The 21,908-nt window shown below is 27.6% G+C and overlaps 1 protein-coding gene across 4 annotated transcripts in view; it reads left to right on the forward strand.

Moving 5' to 3' along the window:
• Positions 1 to 21,908, forward strand: part of LOC107437526 (fibroblast growth factor receptor 3) — a 72,219-nt gene that overhangs the window by 41,220 nt on the left and 9,091 nt on the right. For 2 of the 4 annotated variants that reach the window (XM_016049562.4, XM_043040092.3), the window contains exons 2-9: positions 5,523 to 5,694; positions 9,672 to 9,965; positions 10,622 to 10,687; positions 12,104 to 12,264; positions 15,181 to 15,304; positions 17,083 to 17,200; positions 20,427 to 20,638; positions 20,724 to 21,284. In XM_016049562.4, coding sequence (XP_015905048.1) covers positions 5,598 to 5,694; positions 9,672 to 9,965; positions 10,622 to 10,687; positions 12,104 to 12,264; positions 15,181 to 15,304; positions 17,083 to 17,200; positions 20,427 to 20,638; positions 20,724 to 21,284 — 1,633 coding nt within the window. In that variant the 5' untranslated portion in view covers positions 5,523 to 5,597. Of the gene's footprint in view, positions 1 to 5,268; positions 5,405 to 5,522; positions 5,695 to 9,671; positions 9,966 to 10,621; positions 10,688 to 12,103; positions 12,265 to 15,180; positions 15,305 to 17,082; positions 17,201 to 20,426; positions 20,639 to 20,723; positions 21,285 to 21,908 lie in introns of those variants that run through there. The other 2 variants (XM_016049563.4, XM_043040091.3) reach the window with 2 other exon arrangements.

The following is a 21,908-nucleotide window of genomic DNA, read 5'->3' on the forward strand; positions in this document are numbered from 1 at the left end:
TTTTAGATAATTAGAAAATAACAATTACACTCTATCTCGCTTCTATGATTGAAGCCGATCTGTTGCTATGCCTGCTAATTGTTCTTTTTGGGATGATTAATAAGTGTTTTACTTAGTTTCAATGTAAAACATACACATGTCTCAAATGTTATCATTTACAGATTTTGCATTTCGGAGAAATGCAATGGAGAAATTTATAAAATGCTCACGAAAATCCTAAAATCAATAGAGAAATTTCACGAGAGAAACGAGAAATTTCTAAAATCAATAGAAACTTCATACTTCAATAGAAAGCTAGATGTTTCTATGTGTACGCTTATTTAGTTTTTTTTTTTTTTTTTTTTTTTTTTTCCCTTTTTAAGTTTTATTTTAATGTTTGAATATTTTTTTTCTTTCTGCCGTACGTTTCAATATTTAGTTTGTCTATTTTCTTATTACCGAGTTTAATTCATTCCGGATGTTTTTATTGAGTATAATGTTCAGGAAGTAAATATATCAAGGAGTTCCAGATAGTAAAGGAAGTATGGAACTTCAGAGATTCATTATCTGTAAGTCTTTTGCAAGTAGGTAAAATAGCCATCAACTAATCTTCTACGAAAACCAGTCTCCCGTAGAAGACCCCATCTCTTACGTAGCTTTTGGGGGAGGTGATTTTGTAAGATTCGTATTCGATCAAGTGTATAAGTTACGTGAAACTAATACGTATTCCATCAAGTGAATAAGTTACGTGAAACTAATACGTATTTCATCAAGTGTATAAGTTACGTGAAACTAATACGTATTTCATCAAGTGTATAAGTTACGTGAAACTAATACGCATTCCATCAACTGTATAAGTTACGTGAAACTAATACAATCTTATTGCTATCTTGAAATTTCCTTATGAATGTAGTATAATAATTATAATGAGATTTCCTTTTTAAATTGAAATCATTTTTGTCATTTTATCGTTAATAACAATCCTTAAAGCAAAATATTCAAAACTGAGACGTACGCCGTAGAATATTCGTATTCCATGTAAAATTTGTTTATTATTTATTTCATTATGTACGCATTCATGCATAATTTAAAGATTCGTCTAATTAACCTTTTTGCAATTTTAGTTAAGTTTTCAAAAAAATATTGCTTGTCAGTTAAATAAAGGGTAATAATTTAACTTCTTATTGCAGAACATTATAGATAATTCGGGACTTCTGCTCCTGGTGTTAATGCACTCTCGGAAATAAAACTCTCACTTTTGACGATTCAGTGATCCTTATGCTGTATATCGTTAATTTTGAAAATCATTTCGTCACGAAATTACGTGATTTGTGACGGAACGCGATCTCTCAAATCTATGACGAAAATGTTTCTTTAACTCGAAACCTCATCACAGTGCATTGTGGGTGATTGTTAACTAAAATGGCGGAACTAGAACGACGACTAGATGATCGAAACAAGATCGACGAAATATTTGTTACCTTTTGACAAAATTGGGACAATAGTTATTTCGTCCCTTTGACGAAATGTTCGAGCTAAGCATATATATACCAACAGACAGTTTCGTCATCGTGAAATTTGTGTATTTATATTTTACAATGTGCTCTTGAAAATACAATGCGAAAATTTTCACGAAACAAAATTGAGAAAAGATACTGAATGAGTGGCTTAAGTACAATATTAAAATATGTCATTTGAAATAATTTAATTGCATATTTAATGTACTATATGAAATAATACGTTATTGGCATAAAAACTGCGTGTTAGTCAGTACATAATTCTATTTAACGTGTAGCATATTTTTGACAAAATAATTCCAGTATTAATGAAGTATAAAAATTATTAATAATTCCAGTATAATATTAATAATTCCAGTATAAAAATTAGTAATATAAGTAAATATTTGCACTAATTTTTTGTAGTCACGATATAAGGACATCACGTTATAACGTCCGTTTTCGTTTCAGCCACAGGGGTCGGTATATCAAATGTCGATTATATTGTTATTATCTTTTTTACTTTCTGATTAATGCAGTCTAAATTTTAGAAAATCTATTTTTCAAAAAAAAATCTATGATTTGCAGGCACTGACAGCTACAAGCGTGAAAGATTTTTAATAAATCTTTAAAATTAAAACTTCAACAAAAGATTTTTTTCTTAGATTGAGCCCCAAAAGATTTTCTTTACTTCGATTTTCAGTATGATTTCATTGTTGCTGTTTTATTAGTTCAGTATGAAGATTTGAAAAAAAATATTATACAGTTATTATTAATTAATAGTTTTATCATATTAATTTTTTCAAAAATAAAGGAGCTCCGTGTTTCATCAAAATTTTGCTCTTCCTTCTATAATTTATGAAAATTTTGCTTAAGTGATTCGATAAAGTGTACCTTTAACAAATGTTTAACAATTTTATTTTCCTTTTCTTTTCTTTCTTTTTCTTTTATTTTTTTAAATGGTAACAAATTGTTATATGCAGAGTATTACGGAAAAAGTAATTGTTGTTTTGAAAGTAAAAAAGGATAGAAATCATCTATTTCCTATTATTTTGAATTCAATTACTATGCATTAAGAATTTCTTTAAGTTTTTAGAAAATTAAAATTAGTCTCAAAGTTAGTTTTAAATTTTTTTCCTGACTCATAATCATAATAATAAATAAATAAAAAATATTCATTTCCGTAAAAATTCCTTGAGTCGGAAATTTGGTTGGAAGATCCGATTCTGAAGATTTTGAAACTCCATAAACAATAAAATGGGAAGAAAATATCATAAATCATATTTATTCCTTCTAGCAATTAGCAGAATTTGTGCAATGAAGGAAAAGAAAATTCAAATCACATTTTCTCTTTAATTGTGTCAAAAATATAATTGGTCGAAATCTACCCAGGGAACTAAATTAAACTCATAATAATCAAAAGTATCGAAGCTAAAGCAGTATCCAACAGAGTTAAGCGGATTCCAGCTGCGATTCAACCCATACGCAATGACTGAAAATTGCAAATCATACTTCTCAAATGATTCCGAATAAATTTGATTCATTTTTTTTTCTGGTAATCTTTATTTTGAAGAGTATGATATTTTTAGTCAGGTTCAGGAATTATTTTTCCAATTTGAAACTAAACATTTTTAAGGTTTACTTTAACTCTTTATGACCGTCGATTCAACAGCTGATCGTAACTTTGAACCCAGTCCAGAGGACTAGGGAACTCCAGGATCGAGTATTGAGAAATTTTCCTTCGTAAAGAAATTCCGCATTTTCGTTACATGAGAAGGAAAAACGCGAAAACCTCCAATTGTTAGCCTGATGACAAGGGGAGTCTAACCTTTGATTGACCAGCCATCGCTAGGATTCAAACCCGGTTCACCTCATTGGAAGGCGAACACTCTATCCCCCGAGCTATAGCGGCTCTTACTTCCGCACTGCTAAATTAGAGCTCATTAAAAATGTATCGAAGTTAAAAAATTATTCAGTGATTGTAATGGCTTTCATTTAAATGGAAAACTCCCGCCAAATTGGCATGTTTTTTTTAAAAATATTTCAATTTTTTTTTTTTTAAATGTGTGAAAGATAAGTCTGTTTTAAATTTCATTCAATGTCTTCAGAAAATAGCATAATTTAAATTTTGCATCTAGTTACAAACGTTCAGAGCGTGACTTATTTTCCTTGGGGACAGGGCTTAAAGAAAGGTCTTTAACATATAAGTCTTATTCTATTTCTTTGGAAATAACTAAAATACGCTTTCATTTACTATCTAATAATTTCAACAATGTATTCTTGGGTAACACCACTGCAGTCAAAATTGTTATTGCGAGTTGAACTATAATTTCGTGTAAGTTTGCAAAAACCTTAATTGAACCATATTAAAGAATGATTACACCAAATTGGAACGTTATAACAGTTCAAAATACTCAATCTTTAATTAATTTTTCTGACAGTTGTATTCATTCATTATTTATTAAGCTCTTTTCCTAATTAAATTTCCTTATTACTGTTATAGTGATATCACTCCGCGACTTTTAGAATATTATCTTATAACCATCGCCAAATATTCTTAAAATTCACTCCGCGACTTTTGCGATATTCTTTTTGCCATCAAATATTTTTAAAATTATGTTTTGCTCATAGTTCCTTAATCAGTTATAAATCCCTAGATCCCATAATTCTTCCCACAGTGGTTTGAAAAGATTTTATGATAAATCTTAAGAAGTATAGATGGAATCATGGGCCCCATAATAGTTGACGGTTTAACGGAATAAAATGATAAGCCATACTTTTTAAGAGTTAAGTTTTTACGTTTAACTGCTGCTTAGCACTGTTTCCAGATGGGTAATTGATAAATCTTGTAGATAACTCCACAATGCATAGAAACATCTGATCACCTACTGAAAAATCGTGATTTTATTCCTTAAAAAAAGTTTTTCATCAATTTCATCTCCTAAACAATTTGGAAAATGTAGCTCACCATTATGAAGTCTCCTACAATTACCAAAAATCATCATCTCTATAAAAGAGTTATATTTTTTTCGATATTCATAAGAAACAGATCGATAAAAGTTTAAACCACTTTTTTTGTATCATAAAATAAGTATTTCAATACTTTATGTGTGCATATCGCTTTTTCAAAAAATTATAAAAATCTTAATACTTACAAGAAACGTAATAATCTATAGTTTCTGTACAGCCATTAAAAACGTAGCCTTCTCCTATTTATTAAAATGTATGGCTTTTCTATTCTGAGCAGAATTATCCCTATTTATTGTGTGATCCTCTCTCTTTTATCACTAATAATCAATACGTAATAATCGATAGTTTCTGTACAGCCATTTAAAAACGCAGCCTTCTCCTATTTATAAAAATGTATGGCTTTTCTATTCTGAACAGAATTATCCCTATTTAATGTATGATCCTCTCTCTTTTATCACTAATAATCGATACGTAATAATCGAGTTTCTGTAAAGCCATTTAAAATCGCAGCCTTCTCCTATTTATAAAAATGTATGGCTTTTCTATTCTGAACAGAATTATCCCTATTTATTGTGTGATCCTCTCTCTTTTATCACTAATAATCGATGCGTAATAATCGAGTTTCTGTAAAGCCATTTAAAAACTCCTCCGTCTCCTATTTATAAAAATGTATGGCTTTTTTATTCTGAACAGAGTTATCCCTATTTATTGTGTGACCCTCTCTCTTTTATCACTAACAGAGTAATTAACAGGTCCCTTATCATCCCTACTGATAAATGGTATCAAGGTATTTGGATTTCGTTTTAATACCTAGCTATTTTAAACCAGGTTACCTTAAAGTGTATCGGGATAACATCTACCAAGTATGAGTACAAATTATTTTATGACTAACATATTATATTTTAAGTACAAATTAAAACAAATATTTAAGTGTAACGTTCCTAACTGCTGCAAAGTAGGTAATTAAATTTATTAATGATATATTTTCCTGACGTTTGTTAAATTTTATCTGTTTTAACACTAATAATACAAAGTTTTAATTATTGTTTCAAAATTATTCTTCTTCTTTATATATAGCTGGAAATATGTAGATGACTTTAAAAAGAAGGATGTAACAATGGCAAGAGTGAAACTTCTGTGAATCATTTGAAAATGTTATTCTTAGTCACAGTCATTTTAGGCTTGCTTTTCATAAGAATTGACGCTGAAGAAAATGAAACTTTGTCAAGTTTAATCATCAAATCTCCTGGTAAAATATAAGAATTTTTCTTTAATTGCTTAATATTTTTATTTTAATATAATTATAATTAATAACACCAGCTAAATTGTGGTAAAAAAATATTTTAAAATATTTTGTGAAAGTAATAGCTTTGCTCTTTTCTTCCAAATTAATCTTGTATGAAAAATACAGATCACAATTTTATTACTATAAACAAGTTGTTCTTAATATTAAAAAGGCAGCATGGTTCTTTATTTTCTTTTTTTTTACCTTGGTAAAAATAAAAAATTTTTGTGCATCCATGGAATTAATAAATAATAAAAACTTTGTAGGCATACAGATGTATTTTGAAAATGACTAAATGTTTCAAAAGAAAAGATCTTAGAAATTCTTCTGAGGATATTTAGTGTTTTGTCTTCATCAAAATTAATTTCAAGCAGATGGTTTTAAAATAAGACAAGAGATGGCAGCATTATTTGTCTGAATCCAAAATATGCAACTAATTTTCTCACTAGATGGCAGCACTACTAACTCTTGAATGAGACTGAAAACATAAAGCTGCTTACTGAAAAAGCAAAAACACGTTACAATAACATTTATTTTGGGATAATATAAATTATGCGTAAATGCTTCGGTTTTTTCTTTAAGGTGGAATCGTTTTTGATGGAATTTAATATGGATAACATAATTATTTTCAAAATTCAACTTATTCTTTTAAAGAAATCGTTTAAAATTGATTCTATTGAATGCTTTTGCCAAAACAAGACATGTTGTTCTGATGTAAATATTAATAACCAATATTTTTACTTTGACTAAACATTTCTAAATTGCTTGTTTGAAATCAGCATAAAATAACATCAAGGCCTGAATTCTTATTCATGGTGTTTCATTAATCTCTCTTTTGTGCTGAACTTTTTAAACCTTGTATTTGTATTTGCTTATGACATTTTATTATTCATAATTGATAAGTAATTGTGCTGCATATATTTTATAATCGTTTAGCAAGTTTTCATTTTAAGATAATAGTTTAAAAATACACATATGAATAATCATTTTTATTTATGTACCATTATCTACTAAAAATGATTGCCATAATTATGCTCCAATAGCTAATCTAATTGCAGTTAAAAAAAACTTCCATCTATTCTAATAATTGATTTATTGACAAAATAAGGTGTCGAAAATGCTGCACATAGTATTCTTTTTATTTATTTTTTATCGTAATGAATTTAATTATTGGTACTTTAGTTGTATGATAATGATACCAAGTAATATTAAAACATCACAAAATGCAGGTGTTAAGATTTGGTCAAGTTGTGTTTACTAAATTCATTTTAGCAAGGAATGAGAATACTCTGTTTTTTAAGCTTATGTTGCATATATATGAAGAAGGGGATATGTTAGGGTCTATTAATATTAATTTCACTTTTTGCTTATTTCACCACATCATGGGAACTTTTAAAGTTAATTGAAAATTTTTTGCCAAAATTAAATTTCACCATCCAAAGATGATTTCTTGTAAAAAAAGTTTCTTTAATAATTATTTATTTTAATTTTTTAATAAGTGCCAAAAAATTTAAAATATTTTTTCATATAATTTCTCAATATATAATTTTAAATGTTAAATGCAAAATTTGAACGTAAGTGATTGGACAGATCTCATGTTCTTAAAACTTAAAAAGGCAACTTTTACATTTTCATTAAACAATACCATTCAACATTTTGTAATTTAATATTATTACATAGTTTAAAATGAATTAAAAATTTTTACACTTTTTTATTTTTTGATCATTATTAAATAGGATTATAAAAACTAATAAACATTTATTAAAGATTATATTTTATGTAGAACTAACGTATAATAGATAAATTTATAATTGTGTGCAATAAATTGTCAACTTCTTTTAAAGTTCACTGGATAAGACGAAATGTATAAAAAGTAAAATAAACTTTAAGGGGCCCAAACATTTTACTGTTCTGGTGACTAATTTACTGGGACTATATTTTCAAATTGCAGTTACCCCCAATATTTTGATGGTCAAAAATCAAAAACTATATTAATTCAGTAAGAGCATGTTTTTTGTGTCTGATTCCATAACTTAATTAATATTTAGAACTAAATTGCCTATTCAAGGTCAACCTTTTGACCGAGTAGGTTAAAGATTGAGTTTCTAGTATTTGAAAATCTTATCTTTAGAACAAAAGTTATAAAGGGTGATATTTTTATTCTTCTTATGATTTACTGAAAACATTGCATAGCTAAGTTATTTAGAGTTGTGAAACATAAGATTTAAGAATATTTATTTATTAATGTTAAAAATTCAATTAAAATTTTAAAAAAATAATTCTAAATTTGAATCCTATTTACACATTTAATTTAAATGGAATTTTAAATTTATGCATAATTTGTGCTGTTAATTCAATCCACAAATTTATATTAATACACATCTGTATGCTTATTTAATTTTAAACTTAACTAATCTCATTTTTTTAAAGACTATCCTTTTTTTTTAATGAACCTTTTTATTTACCAAAATTATAGGATGTTTACTTTATACATTAAGGCTTTTTGTTGTTTATTGACACAAGACTGAAGAAAAAGACTCTGTGTGGTCTTACAAACATCACAGGCACCCTGTACCATACAAATTATTACCTCTGAAATCACCACCCCTTGGAAAAGTTTCAATAAATTGTTGTTGTTGCAATTTGATCAGACTAAAATTCTTGGAGGTGATAAATTCTGAGAAACAGTGGAACAGAATTGTGCTATTCCCAAGGTTGACTCCCCCCCCCCCCTCCATCCAGCTTCATATATTTTTTTTCTTTCTCTCTGAAAAAGCTGTAATTAATTTGAGCGAGAAAAGATTTGAATAGAAAAAAAAGAAGTAAAAGCATTTTTTTTTCTTCATATTTTGACAAAATTTTTTCATAGTATATGAAATTGGTGAATTTTAAGTTTTTCTCAAAAATACTTAAAGGTGTGCGGCGCCACATTCACCCTGTGCCTATGCCAATGAATTTCTCAAAATAAGCTCAGCTTTATAGTTCTTATAATTTGTTTTATTAGTTTTGTGTCTGTTAAATGTTAAAAATTCCACTTACCTGCTTTAAAGTCTTTGTAGTTAAAATTTTTGCTTTGTTTCATAATGGATAAATACAAAGTTCAAGTATCATTTAATGTAGAAGTATTTTTAATTTTTTTCTTCTTTCATTTTTATGGAGGGGAAGGACTGATCTGCAAGAGCCCTCCTGTTTTCAAACATCCCTCCCCACCATTTGTTTGCTCTACACATGCTTTGGGCTTGATGTTAATCCTTGTAATTACTAAATATTTTATTTACACTGCCAAGAATGCAATTTCCACCATTTTCACTTGATGTTAATCCTTATAATTGCTAAATATTTTATTCACTCTGATAAGAATGAAATTTCTATCATGGAGGATCCACCATAGGGGATCACATTTTTTGGTTCATGGCCAGTTTACCCTTGTCCATGTTTCATCAGTTTCGATTGAAGGATATATTATTTTTTTTTATTTTTTGAACTAAGAAGGAAATACAATTGATGCTCACTAAAACAACCATTATCATCCAAATGAAAATTGTCATATAATGTGGGATCAATACGTATTGTGCATACAAATATGCTATAACTATTTACTCTTGCATACAAATATGTTATAATTATTTACTCTTAACTAAAATGTACTACTGAACTAATACTATACTTTATGAAAGATTAGGAAACTATCAGAATAATTTGTAATATCTAAGTAAAGAACAACTAAAGCCTTTGATGTGTGTTTAGTTGTCTTGTTTAAAAGAGCTAATGAAAAATTTTTATTTTAATTAATCCAAACCATCAGAAGTGATTCCAGACAGAAGTTGAATGCTGAAAATTAAATAGCTATTATTTTTCTATTATGTGTTTTTTTATTATTAAATTTACAAAATTAGTTCTGTGAAACTTACAAAAATATTGATGTGTTAATATATTTACAGCTTCACCAAAATTTAGAGATGAAAACATTCCTAATTATTTTGAAGTACCCTTTGGACAAAAGGTAAAGTTTAGATGCCCTGTGACTGGAAATCCAAGACCAACTGTTGAATATTTATTTTTGAATGGAAATGACTCCATAAAAGTGAACACATCAGAAAATAGGAAATTCAGCAAAAATAGCTTGACAGTGGAAAATGTTTCATTTTCAGATGAAGGCATATACTCTTGCCGTGCATTTAATATTTATGGCGAAATATCCAAGAACTTCACTCTAAAAGTTGTGATAGAAAAAGGTATATCACTATTTGATAAAGAAAAAAAATATTCCTTCATTTATTTTTGAACATTGTAAAATTATAAGACTGTAATACATTTAATGTGCTTATATTTCATATATAGTTTATTAAATAAAGTTAAACAATGAATAAGAGCATATGAAAATACAGAGAGAGACGTGATTAATAGTACCAAAGTAATTATCTGTCTCCGTTAACTTTTTTACTTATGACCTGCAAGATTTTTGTTAATCTAAATTTTTTCAATTGAAACCAAAATTGACAGTGCTTATCTAGAATGACTAATTGCTAAACATTTTTAAGTATTGAATTCTAAATAGTTCTAAGTTAATTATATTTTTTTATGCAGTACAACCTTGAAAATCCAGACTGCTTAGGAGTTTGGTAGGTCCAGATTTCAGAAAATTCCGGATTTTATATATATTTAAGTTAATCTAAAATAATATAAAAAAATTGTGATTTCCTTACTAGATTAAATTCTAGTATGACTATTTTAATTTCGTTCCCTCAAAAATTGGGCACCTGTGACACCCATGTTTTCAAGATTTTACTGTACATATGTTAACATTTTAGTGGATCAAACTATTATTTATCTACTATACTTTTATTATTTATATAAAATAGTTTGAAATATTTACAAGTTATTTTTGTAGATGTTTATCATCAGGATGAACCAGATGAAGATGTTTTTACAAGGACTCTTAGATCAGGAGAACATTGTATGTTTTTTAAACTTTTATTTCATAAATTATATTTCATTTATGATTAATCTACTTATAAAAAGAAAAAATGATTCTATTTTATCTGACAATCTGTCATATAGTTTTACTATTTGGTACGTGATGTTGTACAAAATTCACTATGTTACCCTTGAAAGATTTTTTAAATCAGCTTTTTACAAACAAAAACAAAAAAAATTCGAACTTAACTATTAAAATTTTTTGCAGTTAAAGTAATCAAATGGTAGTTTTGTCTAATAAGGATAAAAAGATGTAACATTGCCTTAACTAGAGTAAGAGAGTCTGGCATTAAACAACTTTTTCATTAGAATCATAAATATAAAATTAAGACAAAGAGTCAGGCTTGCTTTATATCTTGCTCTTTTTGGTGTTTTGAATGCATCTGGCCAAATTAACTAATTACCAACATTTTCATAAACAATAAATCCTAATCTAACTTTGTAGATAAAAAAAAAATGGAAACTTTGAGTCACAGTTTATTATTACAAGTTTTAAATTAAAAACATTTTAAGTCTCTAGTTCAGTTTAGAGATTAAAATTCTCCCAAAAACCTTACAGGGCACTGTACAATGAGGGAGCCTCAGTTTTTCAGCATAGACCTAAATAAAAGAGAAACTGTTTGGCTTTTGCCTAACACAACAACAAACTGATGCTCTTTATTTGAAAAAATTTCAAGTAATCCTGTGCCCCTTGGAGCATTATTGTTTGACCTCATTCAGTTGTAAATTTCAACATGATAGCAAATTTTGATTCTGAAACACACTAGATTAATAACTCTTGTAAGTTGATGACCTATGTAGTTAAATTACACATTCTTTAATTCAGCAACTCTATAATTAATTTCCAAATTAGCAATTATAAGTTGTTCCTTTTTTATAAGTAAAAGTATCTAGGTAAACTATCAAAGTGTGACACCATAGGCAACCTTGCACATTATGCACTATTAATATAAGCCAATCAACAGTTTTATGTTTTTCCCTAAAGAATGTAGTAAAATACATTTCTCTTCATTTTTTTAAATGTTAATAATATTTCTAAATAATAATATTAAAATAATATTTCTAATATTTTTATTAAACAAGATGGTTTTTGTAAATTATTTTATAAAAACACAAGATTTTTTGCATTGATTAATTCATGTAACTATTTTTTATAAAAGTTAACTTTTTATTTATTTTTGTTTGTTTGCAGGCAAAATTAGTATCATTGGACTTACTTAATCTCAACAGCTTAATTTAAAACTAAGATTAAATTTGAATTTTCTTTTATATTTTTCATTAATGTAATCTATGCATTTGTTACATTAAAAACCTTTGATTTCTCTTGTAATTTATACATTTAGCAATTTTTTAAAGGTGCTATTATATTTTTTTAATAAATAAATTTTCATTACAGTTGCACCTTACTTTACACAACCTTCAAAGATGGAAGTTACACTATTGGCTCGTCCTGCTGGATCTTCAGTTGTTTTGAAATGTCCCTCAAGTGGTAAACCATTGCCAAGTATTGTGTGGAGAAAAAATGCACAAAATCTTATACAAGATTCAAACAGGCGTGTAAGTTGTTAAGATTTATGAAATTCCTTCTGTATGGCTATGACTTCTTTTGTCTTAATAATTGGCTATATTTAATATTTTCCTTAAATTCCGAAAAGGATTTCTCGCTATTAATTTTTATTATAGGTAATATCAGCTCAGTGTTAAGTAATACTAATGCTACTTTTGGGTTCTTAAAGTATTTTTTGATAATAAAAAAATTTGAAACTTGAATGAATATTAAGTTTTAATATATTTTATTCAGTACTTTTTGTAGTGTAGTTGAATTGTCAGTTAATTTAAATATCAGTTTTGAAGGATACAAATCTTAGGTAAGACAGTTTATTTCATTTTAAGTCATTAAGCTACAAAATATTGATGGAAACAGAGCTGTATTATGGTAAGTAAAATATATTACTTATTCTAAAGTGTACGTTTAGTATATAATTTTACATGCTATTTTATAAGCATGAGCAAATTTATCACATTTATACAAAGCCCATACTTTGTTTGACGATATTTGCATTTTTTGTATATTTGGACACTTTTCCTGGTTTAGGAAATTTTTATTTTATATTTCCAGAAAATTTTTTTCAGTTTCTAGGACAATTTTTTTTTTCATTTTAAGACAGTTTGTTTAAATTTTAGAGCACTTTATGAAATTTTAAAACATTTTATGAAATTTTTAGAAGTTCGGACTGGCCCAGAGCAGTGGGCAAGGTTCGTGTTGTCTATAAATGGTAATCTCCCCCAAAAGATCCGGTCCTGGGATCTGAATTCAAAGCCAAATCTAGCGCTCCATTTGCTTGCTGATTTTAGCAGTCAAACCAAATTATCAGTTTCATTTGGTTTTGATTTATATTTAAAAAAGATTTTATTGTTCATGTTGTGGCATCAGATTTGGATAAAATAAATATATCTTGGTTAATATAAATGAAGCTCAATACTTTTTCTTTTTATTCGAAATTTATATGATTAAAGTAATTTATTGTAGTTTTTTATTGTGTGTCTATTTTTGTATGTATCTTAAATAAGTGACTTTGCTCATTATTTTCATTAAAAGATTCACATTTTTTATTTAATGATATTTTTCATTTAATCAAGAGAAAGAGGTTATGGTGTAAGGGACTACAAAAGATCTCAGGATCTCATCCCTATATTGGCGACCGGTGAGAGCTTCATTTTGAATGATATAGAGATCGGTGCTCCCATCAATGGAGATGCCAACATAGACCATCACTCCTCTACTGCCAAATCTTACGCTTTCATTCACAAACGTAGGATTGTTTTTAGTGCCATGTTCCCTCCAGATGAAAATACGCCTATTATCAGGATGAACAGAAAAACAGAGCTCGTTTTAGAACAGAATATTGTGCCATTCATTTCTCTAGTTCACATGCTCTGTTGCCTACTTCCTGCGGGTATGGCGGTGCCTTGCTGTTTACATGACACACACCATTGGTCGGAGAGCATACACACCTACAGCGTCAAGGTGGTTTGTGTCAAAACTGTGGTACCAGTAGCCAAGGGAAGGTGTCGTTAAAGAAGAGTGGCATTTATTTCAGTGTCTCCTAGCCATTAACGTTAAGTAACGGTCTTCATTGAGTGTTGTTGAACACCTACGCCCTTGCCCTGATCTTCGGTCTGCATTTCCAGTCTACAATCAATGGATCCAGATACTGGAAATCTCACTTTGTGAATCTCCAATGGCTTGTGTTTGGCCAGTCTCTAACTGGCCAACAACTCTTAAAGTATCTGATTCAGCTTAATGACTTCGTTGAGAAATCACACTCATCGAAACAACACGCCTACTCAATGTAGATCATTATTTTCCGCTTTGTCTTACATTAAGTTGAAAGCCAAATCAAATTTGCTGCTGTTAAATTGTCATCTTCAATGTCAAACTCAAAATTTGCATATTGCAAAGTTTGAAAGTAAAAAAAATTTGCATTTGTGACTAATTTATGCAACAACAAAAAATTGCTTATACCATTATTTTATACAAAGCTTACAATATCTTTTAATTGTTTTGAGCCAATATATATATATCATGAATATCATATATATATCATGAATATCATATATATATATCATGAATAAGTATTACTTCAACATGCATGCATTATGCTAAATGGATTTTTTCAGTTAAGCTAGTTATAAGTTTTAAAGTTTAAATATTCAGTTGAAAAGCAGTGTTAAGCAAATTGAGACTTTGTTGTAAATTTTTTATAGTTTAAGTGATTTTACCAGGTTTTGGATATTCAATGCTGATGGCCTCCAGTCTGAGTAGGGATATATATAATTTTACTGATGATTGTTAGATGGTTATAACTGTGAAATTATTAGTTTATGAAATTTGTTGAAATTCTTTTAAAAAAAATTGCAAAATAATCTAAATGTATTCATTTTGAAGGGGTTTTAATGCATCATTGCCCTTTATAAAAATGGCCTTTGTGCTTTTGTATAGTACAATCCTACTCTTCCTTAATTTTTGCTTTAATCAGCTACTTTCACATCATTTGTATTGTAACTCCTACAAGATTCCAACAGTTGCTTAAAATTAATAATGCAATTTTTTTTTCACCCTTGGCTGATATTGAAAGATTTTTTATACCTATATTTTATTTTATATACTCCTAAACTCTAGATTGTGAGTGTATATATGTCTGATTTCTGTTTAAGCTCTGTAAAAACAATGTCTGCAATGTTTTGAAGGGAAACTTGATTTAGTTTTTTTTCTTTGTAATTAATTTTAAAACAAGTACTTTTTTATAGCTTTAATACTTTATCTGTATTTTCTTATATTATTGTAGTCTTATAATATGTAACTTACCTACTTCTTATATGGAAAATTTTTTGGATTAAATGAAAGATTTTCTTCTTTCTTAATTGTCTTATAAAGGAAAACAATCAATTGGTATTTTTCTCTCATTTTAGATTCAATTTAGGAAGTGGTCAATGATCATAGATCATTTAATTGTTTCTGATACTGGCAAGTATGATTGCATTGTCTCCAACAGTTTGGGCTCCATTAACTATACCTATGAATTGGAAATTCATGGTCAGTTTTTGTTGTATACTTCTTTTTCAGAAAATTCATTTTTATTTTTGTTTAATACATTTTTAAATATATTATGTAAATTGCTTTAATTTTAAAATAATTGTGGGCATAAAATAAGCAGTCTAAGATTTTTTTTGCTATATTTCTATATTTTTGTTGTATTTTATTTTAATTTTTGATGAATTTTGTTTATTTTTCTGTCATCCAGGTAGGTCTGCATAATTTTCAATATCTGTACATAAGCTTTTGAAATTTTTCCTAAAATTCTCTGCTTATCGATGAGAAGAATTTTTTATTTTATCATAACTTAATCGAATTCATTTTTCCTAAACGATATTTAGTTTTAAAAATTAATGCTTATTTTGTTAATGCATATAAAAAAAATAATATTGTCTTAATAATGACAATAAACACATTCAAAATTACAATTCAAACAGGAGGGGGGTTTTTCAAAGAGACTATTTTTTTTTTCATAAATAATACAAATAACTTTAAGGTTCATCATTGCCCCCTTAATGTCTGTTTGTCTAAGTTTCTTTAATAAAAAAATTAAATGACTCAAATTTTAAAACAGCAAAATGCCGAAAACTTGAGTATCCAGATTTGTACAAAATATTTGTTCCAAAAAGTATATTTATTTTGCTAGAATTGCCATGAATAATAGCAAATTAAACTGACTGGAAGTACTCTAAATATAATTTACAGTGAAAACTTGACTATCCAGAATACACAGAAATCTCTCGTTCCTGCATCTTTCGTTTTTCTGCTTGTATTGCCCTGTTTTTCTGATCCCATCACAAATACTATTTTTATAATGCCCATTTAGATCGTTTTTGAGAATAGAGATTCCTACACCTATCATTCAAAAGTTTTACCATCATTTGAAAAAAAATTAAAGTTATTACATTTGGAGAAGAAAAGCAGTAACTCCTGATTGATAATCATGAAGAAGAAAATGAGAAGATGTGACAGTTTCTGTAAAATTCAGTAAATGTCACATTTGATGCTAATGCAGCACGAAGGAAAAGGGAGAAACTTGTGATAATGGTTAAAAAAAAATTTACAGAGGGTAAAACTGTGAAAATGATACTGATGAAGACAGTAAAATGGAACTTTAATAAGTGTTAATACTTGTACAAGGTTTCTGAAACAATGAGAAACTTTAAAATTAAAATTTCTGTAGATATATTTTAAATAAATAATTGTGTTTATTAATTTTTTGTCATCATTTGATGTTCTACTCTATATCAAAAGCTGACCAAAAAAGAAAGCTTTTTACTGTAGATTAAATATTTTTATATCAGAAGAATTGACTCCATATTGAACTAAAAAAAATTCTTCCTCTCCAAAAATTCTAGTTACTTTCTTTTTTGATATAAAAAAAATTTACTAGATATTTTTGATTGAGATTTTCCCAAAGTTCTAACTTGAAGAATTCTGGACAGTCCATTTTTTACTAAGAATGGGTGGGGGGAATTGATTTTACACCATATTTTTTTTTTTTTTGTAAAAAATGCTTTATAATAAAATTTTCTATAACTTCAGAAAATTCATTCAGTTGAGCTACCTGGTTTGTCCTTCTCCAGATAATTGTGCTTTTGCTGTTTTTTTTTTTTTTAAAATCTTATTACAAATATAAATGATTAATCTCACTTAACCTCTTATTTTTTTCATAAGTTACTTGTTTTTCTAACATGTTTCTTTATTCATTCCATTATTTTTATTAATTTACTATCATTTTTTGTTATTATTTTAAAAATGTATTTCTTTTTTAATAGAACGAATACCCCACAAGCCTATATTTCGTGATGGTTTTCCTGCAAACCAAACCGTTCATCTTGGAGAAAGAGCTAGATTTGAATGTTCTTTTATATCAGACCTGCAACCAAGGTTTCGGTAAGTTTTAATGATGAGAATAGGTTTTAATTGGATGTTTAGGATTGAATTAATTATAGCTATGTATCGCATTTTAGACTGCACTAACTTGATTATACGATATTACAATTAATGTGAAAACTGTTTAAACGAATTATGCGTTTCTAACATAGGAGCTACCAGCTTTCCCAGCTCTTAACTATATTTATTAATAGTTTAACAAACAACAAAAAAAGCTGTGAAAGACAGTAACTTTTTGGTCAATGTTTAGAAACGATGGATAGTCAAAAATGCTACGAATCCCCTTTTGTATGATCTCTCATCAATTAATGCCGCCTGACTAATTGCATGTAAAATGGTGCAAACCTACGTGTGGATCTGGAGATTCCTCAAACGTGTTCATTGAAGAGAGTGAGTTTTAAGAACCATCGAAAATTAAAAAGCTGTTGATGCTGTAAAACGTGATTGTGTTAGGATTTTTTTTTTTTAATTTTATTATGGGAGTATTTCAATTTTAACTTGCAAGTTATTTATTACTTCAAAATGCATTGAAATGATCAGATCTCTTACTGCTTGAAATTTGTTAATCTTTTTTTTTCCTAATAATTATTGTGTAGTTGTTAAATGTTTGAGCATTAATAAGTACTTATAATTTATTTACCAAATTTGAACACAGCGAGCGGAAAATAAGAGGAATAATCATGTGACTTAGGAAACGATTTTTATATCTTTCTGTACAATACATTTTGTAAGTTAATTAAATAAATTTTTTTCTTAAAACTGTCTAATAAAACACGGATACTAATAGTCGTTATTGCTTAAAATGATATTTACCTGTATCTCTTATTTAACTGTATTTTTATTTTAATTATAGGAATATTTAACTATCATATATTTTTTAACTAGTATTACGCTATGTATGAAAGTGAAAGAAGGGTAAACTATTATCGCAGCAGCCCATTGAGGGCCAAGGAGGTTAAAACTCTGCAATTTCGTGACCAATGGCATGATTATGGTAGTATGTTAAGTACTGCTCACAGGCAGCCTTTACTTCTCAGGCAAACTAATAATTACGCTCTGTAGATTAAACTTATTTCAGCTATTTTTGTTTTAAATATTTTTTTAATTGTGAATGAGAATTCAATAAAATTAATTGTGTTCATTCAAGGTATACAATAAAAATTATGAATAGTAAATAATTGTTTAAAATTCTAAAGTAGTATTAATTGTTAAATTCACGTTATTGATACATGGCCTCCTTTTACAATTGTAGCTGTACAATCGGTATAGCGTACAGACTGCCTTTGCTATCCAGACAAATTGGTAGTTAAACTATGTATTTTATTTTACACTATGTATCTTATCTATCAACTTATTTTTTTCGCTTGAGCTTTTTTTTTCTTAAATAGTAAATGCTATAGATAATAGAAATAGAAATTCTATAAAAGTAACTATATTTACTCAACCTAGGGAAATAAAATAATGAATAGTAAATAACTGTTTAAAATTCTAAAATCTAAAATTAATTTAAAATTCTAAAATCTATAATCTATAAAATCTATTAATAGCTAAATTCGCATTATTATTAAAAAACTTTTTTAACAAAAACATAACAATTCTAAGAGTGCGATCAGCATTACACACATATAGCCTCTATTTTCCAGAAAAGTTATAGTTACGTTATGTACATTAAACTTATTTTGTCATTTCAGTTAATTTCATTACTTTTTTCTTAAGTAGTAAATGATTTTACAACAAAAAGGTAACCATATTCACTCAAGGTGTGCATTTAAGTAACTATAGAATTCAGGTCTGTTTAAAATTCCTTTTGATGTTAAGAACAAACATTCATTCTTTATTTGGGTTGTGTGAACAGGAAGACCATAAAATACTTTCATGATGCTATTTTAATGCAAACTGAGTATAAATTTTTTTTTCTTAATGTCTTAGTTAATTTTTGTGAAAACTGTAATTTGCACTATAACCAATGTAAATACAAAATTGTCAATGGCATAATCCAAAAAACCATTACAGATATTCTAAGAGTTGAAACGTTAGTATTTATGATATTAAGCATGACATAACATTTAGTATAATGACAACAAAAAAAAATTTTTTTTAATATGTACCATTCTTAAAAATATTAATTGTTGTTTACAATGATAATAATCTTATGAAAATCAATCATAATTTTCTTACCTTATTAAATATGATGGTTAAACAATACTTATAGAAATAAATGCGATATTAAAATTTCGATATTTACAAGGAGCAGAGATGATTGTGCTACGGAAAAAAATCCGCGATCTGGAAGTTTCCGGAAATCTAAGGTCTAGAAGTTTCAAGAAATCATTGATCACATTTATGTCTAAAAATTCTTGTATATTTTATTTAGAAATATTAAAACTAGAATTCATACTTGGCATCTCTTATGTTTGTAAATATTTTTTCTTTTAGAATAATAAATGTAATTAGTTATAGAAGTAAACTTATACATAATTATTCATTTAAATTATGCTGTATATAATGTATTTAGAATTTCATGTTTTTAAAATATCAATGATTAAATTTATGAAGACATTAATTTTCTTAAATGCATCATTAATGATTTTAGTTGAGAAATTTTGTGGATATTTGAGTTCGGCTCAAAATCATCCCTGATAGAGAAATATGTTATCATTTACCTTCCAAAATCATTAAGCTTATATGTATATTATATATTTTTTTGTAATTAAATTCTAAATATTTTTTTTACAAAACTTATTTGTTCTTCTTAGCAGAGAAATTTCAAAATTAAAAAACATTCAAGGGTAAAGCGATGCCCTTTTTATCAGAAAAGTTTAAAAGAAGAGCAATGCAACTAAAAAAAGGAAACAAAATTTCTTAGAATCTCTACTTGCCCCACTCCCCACATGGAACTGTTGCTAGCCATTTAATTGATGCTGGGTGTGAGTAGCCTAGAACTCAGTGCAAGGCAATAGCCCTTAAGAATAATTTTTGATTTTATTAAAAAGAATAAATAGAATTAAATGAATTACCAATGGATAAAAAATTTGATTGATTAAATTCACCAGCAATTTACAAACAATTGTAGTAACTACAATTTAATACCCATTTTTTTACTCCAATTTACTAAATTTTCTAATATTTAATTAATTATGCATTTTACTTGCATGCATATTTGCTATTCTATCCTGTTTTAAATTATTATAAGCTTTTTTTGATTTTGAAAATTATTTTACTTTAGCTGGTTACGCCATTACAAAGTAAATGGATCCTTTGCTGACAGTTCCGAAATTCCGTATGTGGAACCTGTTCAAAGTACTGATCCCAATGTCACTGATCCTCATATACTTATATTAGATAATGTGACTTATGAAGATCAAGGATGGATTACTTGTTTAGCAGGAAATTCTATTGGGGTTTCTTATCGCAGTGCTTTTCTAACAGTTTTACCACGTAAGCATGTTTGCACTCTGAAAAATATAATTCATTTTAAGATGCTTAATATATTTACTTTATTTTATAAATATTTTTTTTATAGCTCCAGATGAAACAGTTGCTGAACAGAAGCCTAATCTTTTTGATTTTCGAAATCCCTTACTTGTTGCATTATCCGTAACCTTCTTCTTAATCCTACCTTTAATTATTATTGCCTTAGTGTGCATATGCAGACATCGATATCGAATGCGTGCTAAGGAAATGAAGCAAGTTATTGTGACAAAAAAAATAATTCTTGAGCATCGACAAGATGAAACTAATTCACTAATCCCATTTGTCAAAATTGATTACAATGTTGTAACAAAAACAGTTGGTTGCACAGATGTTCCAGAATTTGAACTGCCGGAAGATCCAATTTATGAATTTCCAAGAGAGAATATTATTTTAGGTAATTTACTTGGGGAAGGAGCTTTTGGACAGGTTCGCAAAGCTATAGCTCATGGCATAAACAAACCTGGAGAGCCAACTACTGTTGCTGTTAAGATGCTGAAACAAAATCATGTTGACAGTGAAATGGCTGTACTTGTCAAAGAGATGGAAGTCATGAAAAATATAGGGAAACATCTTAATATTGTTAGCCTCTTAGGATGCTGTACAAAAGGAGGTAAATTTTTACTTAATCAATCAAAATATGAACAAAAACCTAATATTCTAGCAATTTTTTTTTTTCAAATTCTTTTGCAAATTTTCATCTCGTGCATTTTAAGACAGGCAAGTAAAATTTACTCGTATATTTAGTGGCCTCTCACTTAAATACCAGTCTAAATGACCACTTAAGAAATTATATTTAATGTTTTGAAAGGGATATTTGAAAACTTACTACTTTACTTTCTGAATTTAAAATTGCCAGAACAATAATCTTCAATGGAAATGTTTTTTTTTCTAATAAGAATGTCCTTTTATTTTTTTTAGAAACTTTCAACCAGTTTTTTTAGCAGTCCCAGGTGGATGTATGAGCAAGTATAATCTTAAGGATTATGTTGGGAAGAAATAATTAGGTTTCAAAAATTATATGATTATATTTATGATTTTATCAAGAAAAATGAAGTAAAAAAATTGTTAAAAAGATCATCCATGTTAGAATAGAAATTTTTTAAAAATTCTTTTAAAAAATATTAGATTTTTTTAAGGCTAAAAAATTTATTTTAGTATTGAAAAATGATCTGGTAAAGCTTTTTTAAACCACTAGAATTTCCATTTAATTTTTATCATCATATCTTCTTTTGAT

The sequence above is a fragment of the Parasteatoda tepidariorum genome, chromosome 11 (assembly GCF_982258835.1).
Source record: "Parasteatoda tepidariorum strain Cologne lab strain chromosome 11, Ptep-v5.0, whole genome shotgun sequence".
NCBI classification, from domain to species: Eukaryota; Metazoa; Arthropoda; class Arachnida; order Araneae; family Theridiidae; genus Parasteatoda; species Parasteatoda tepidariorum.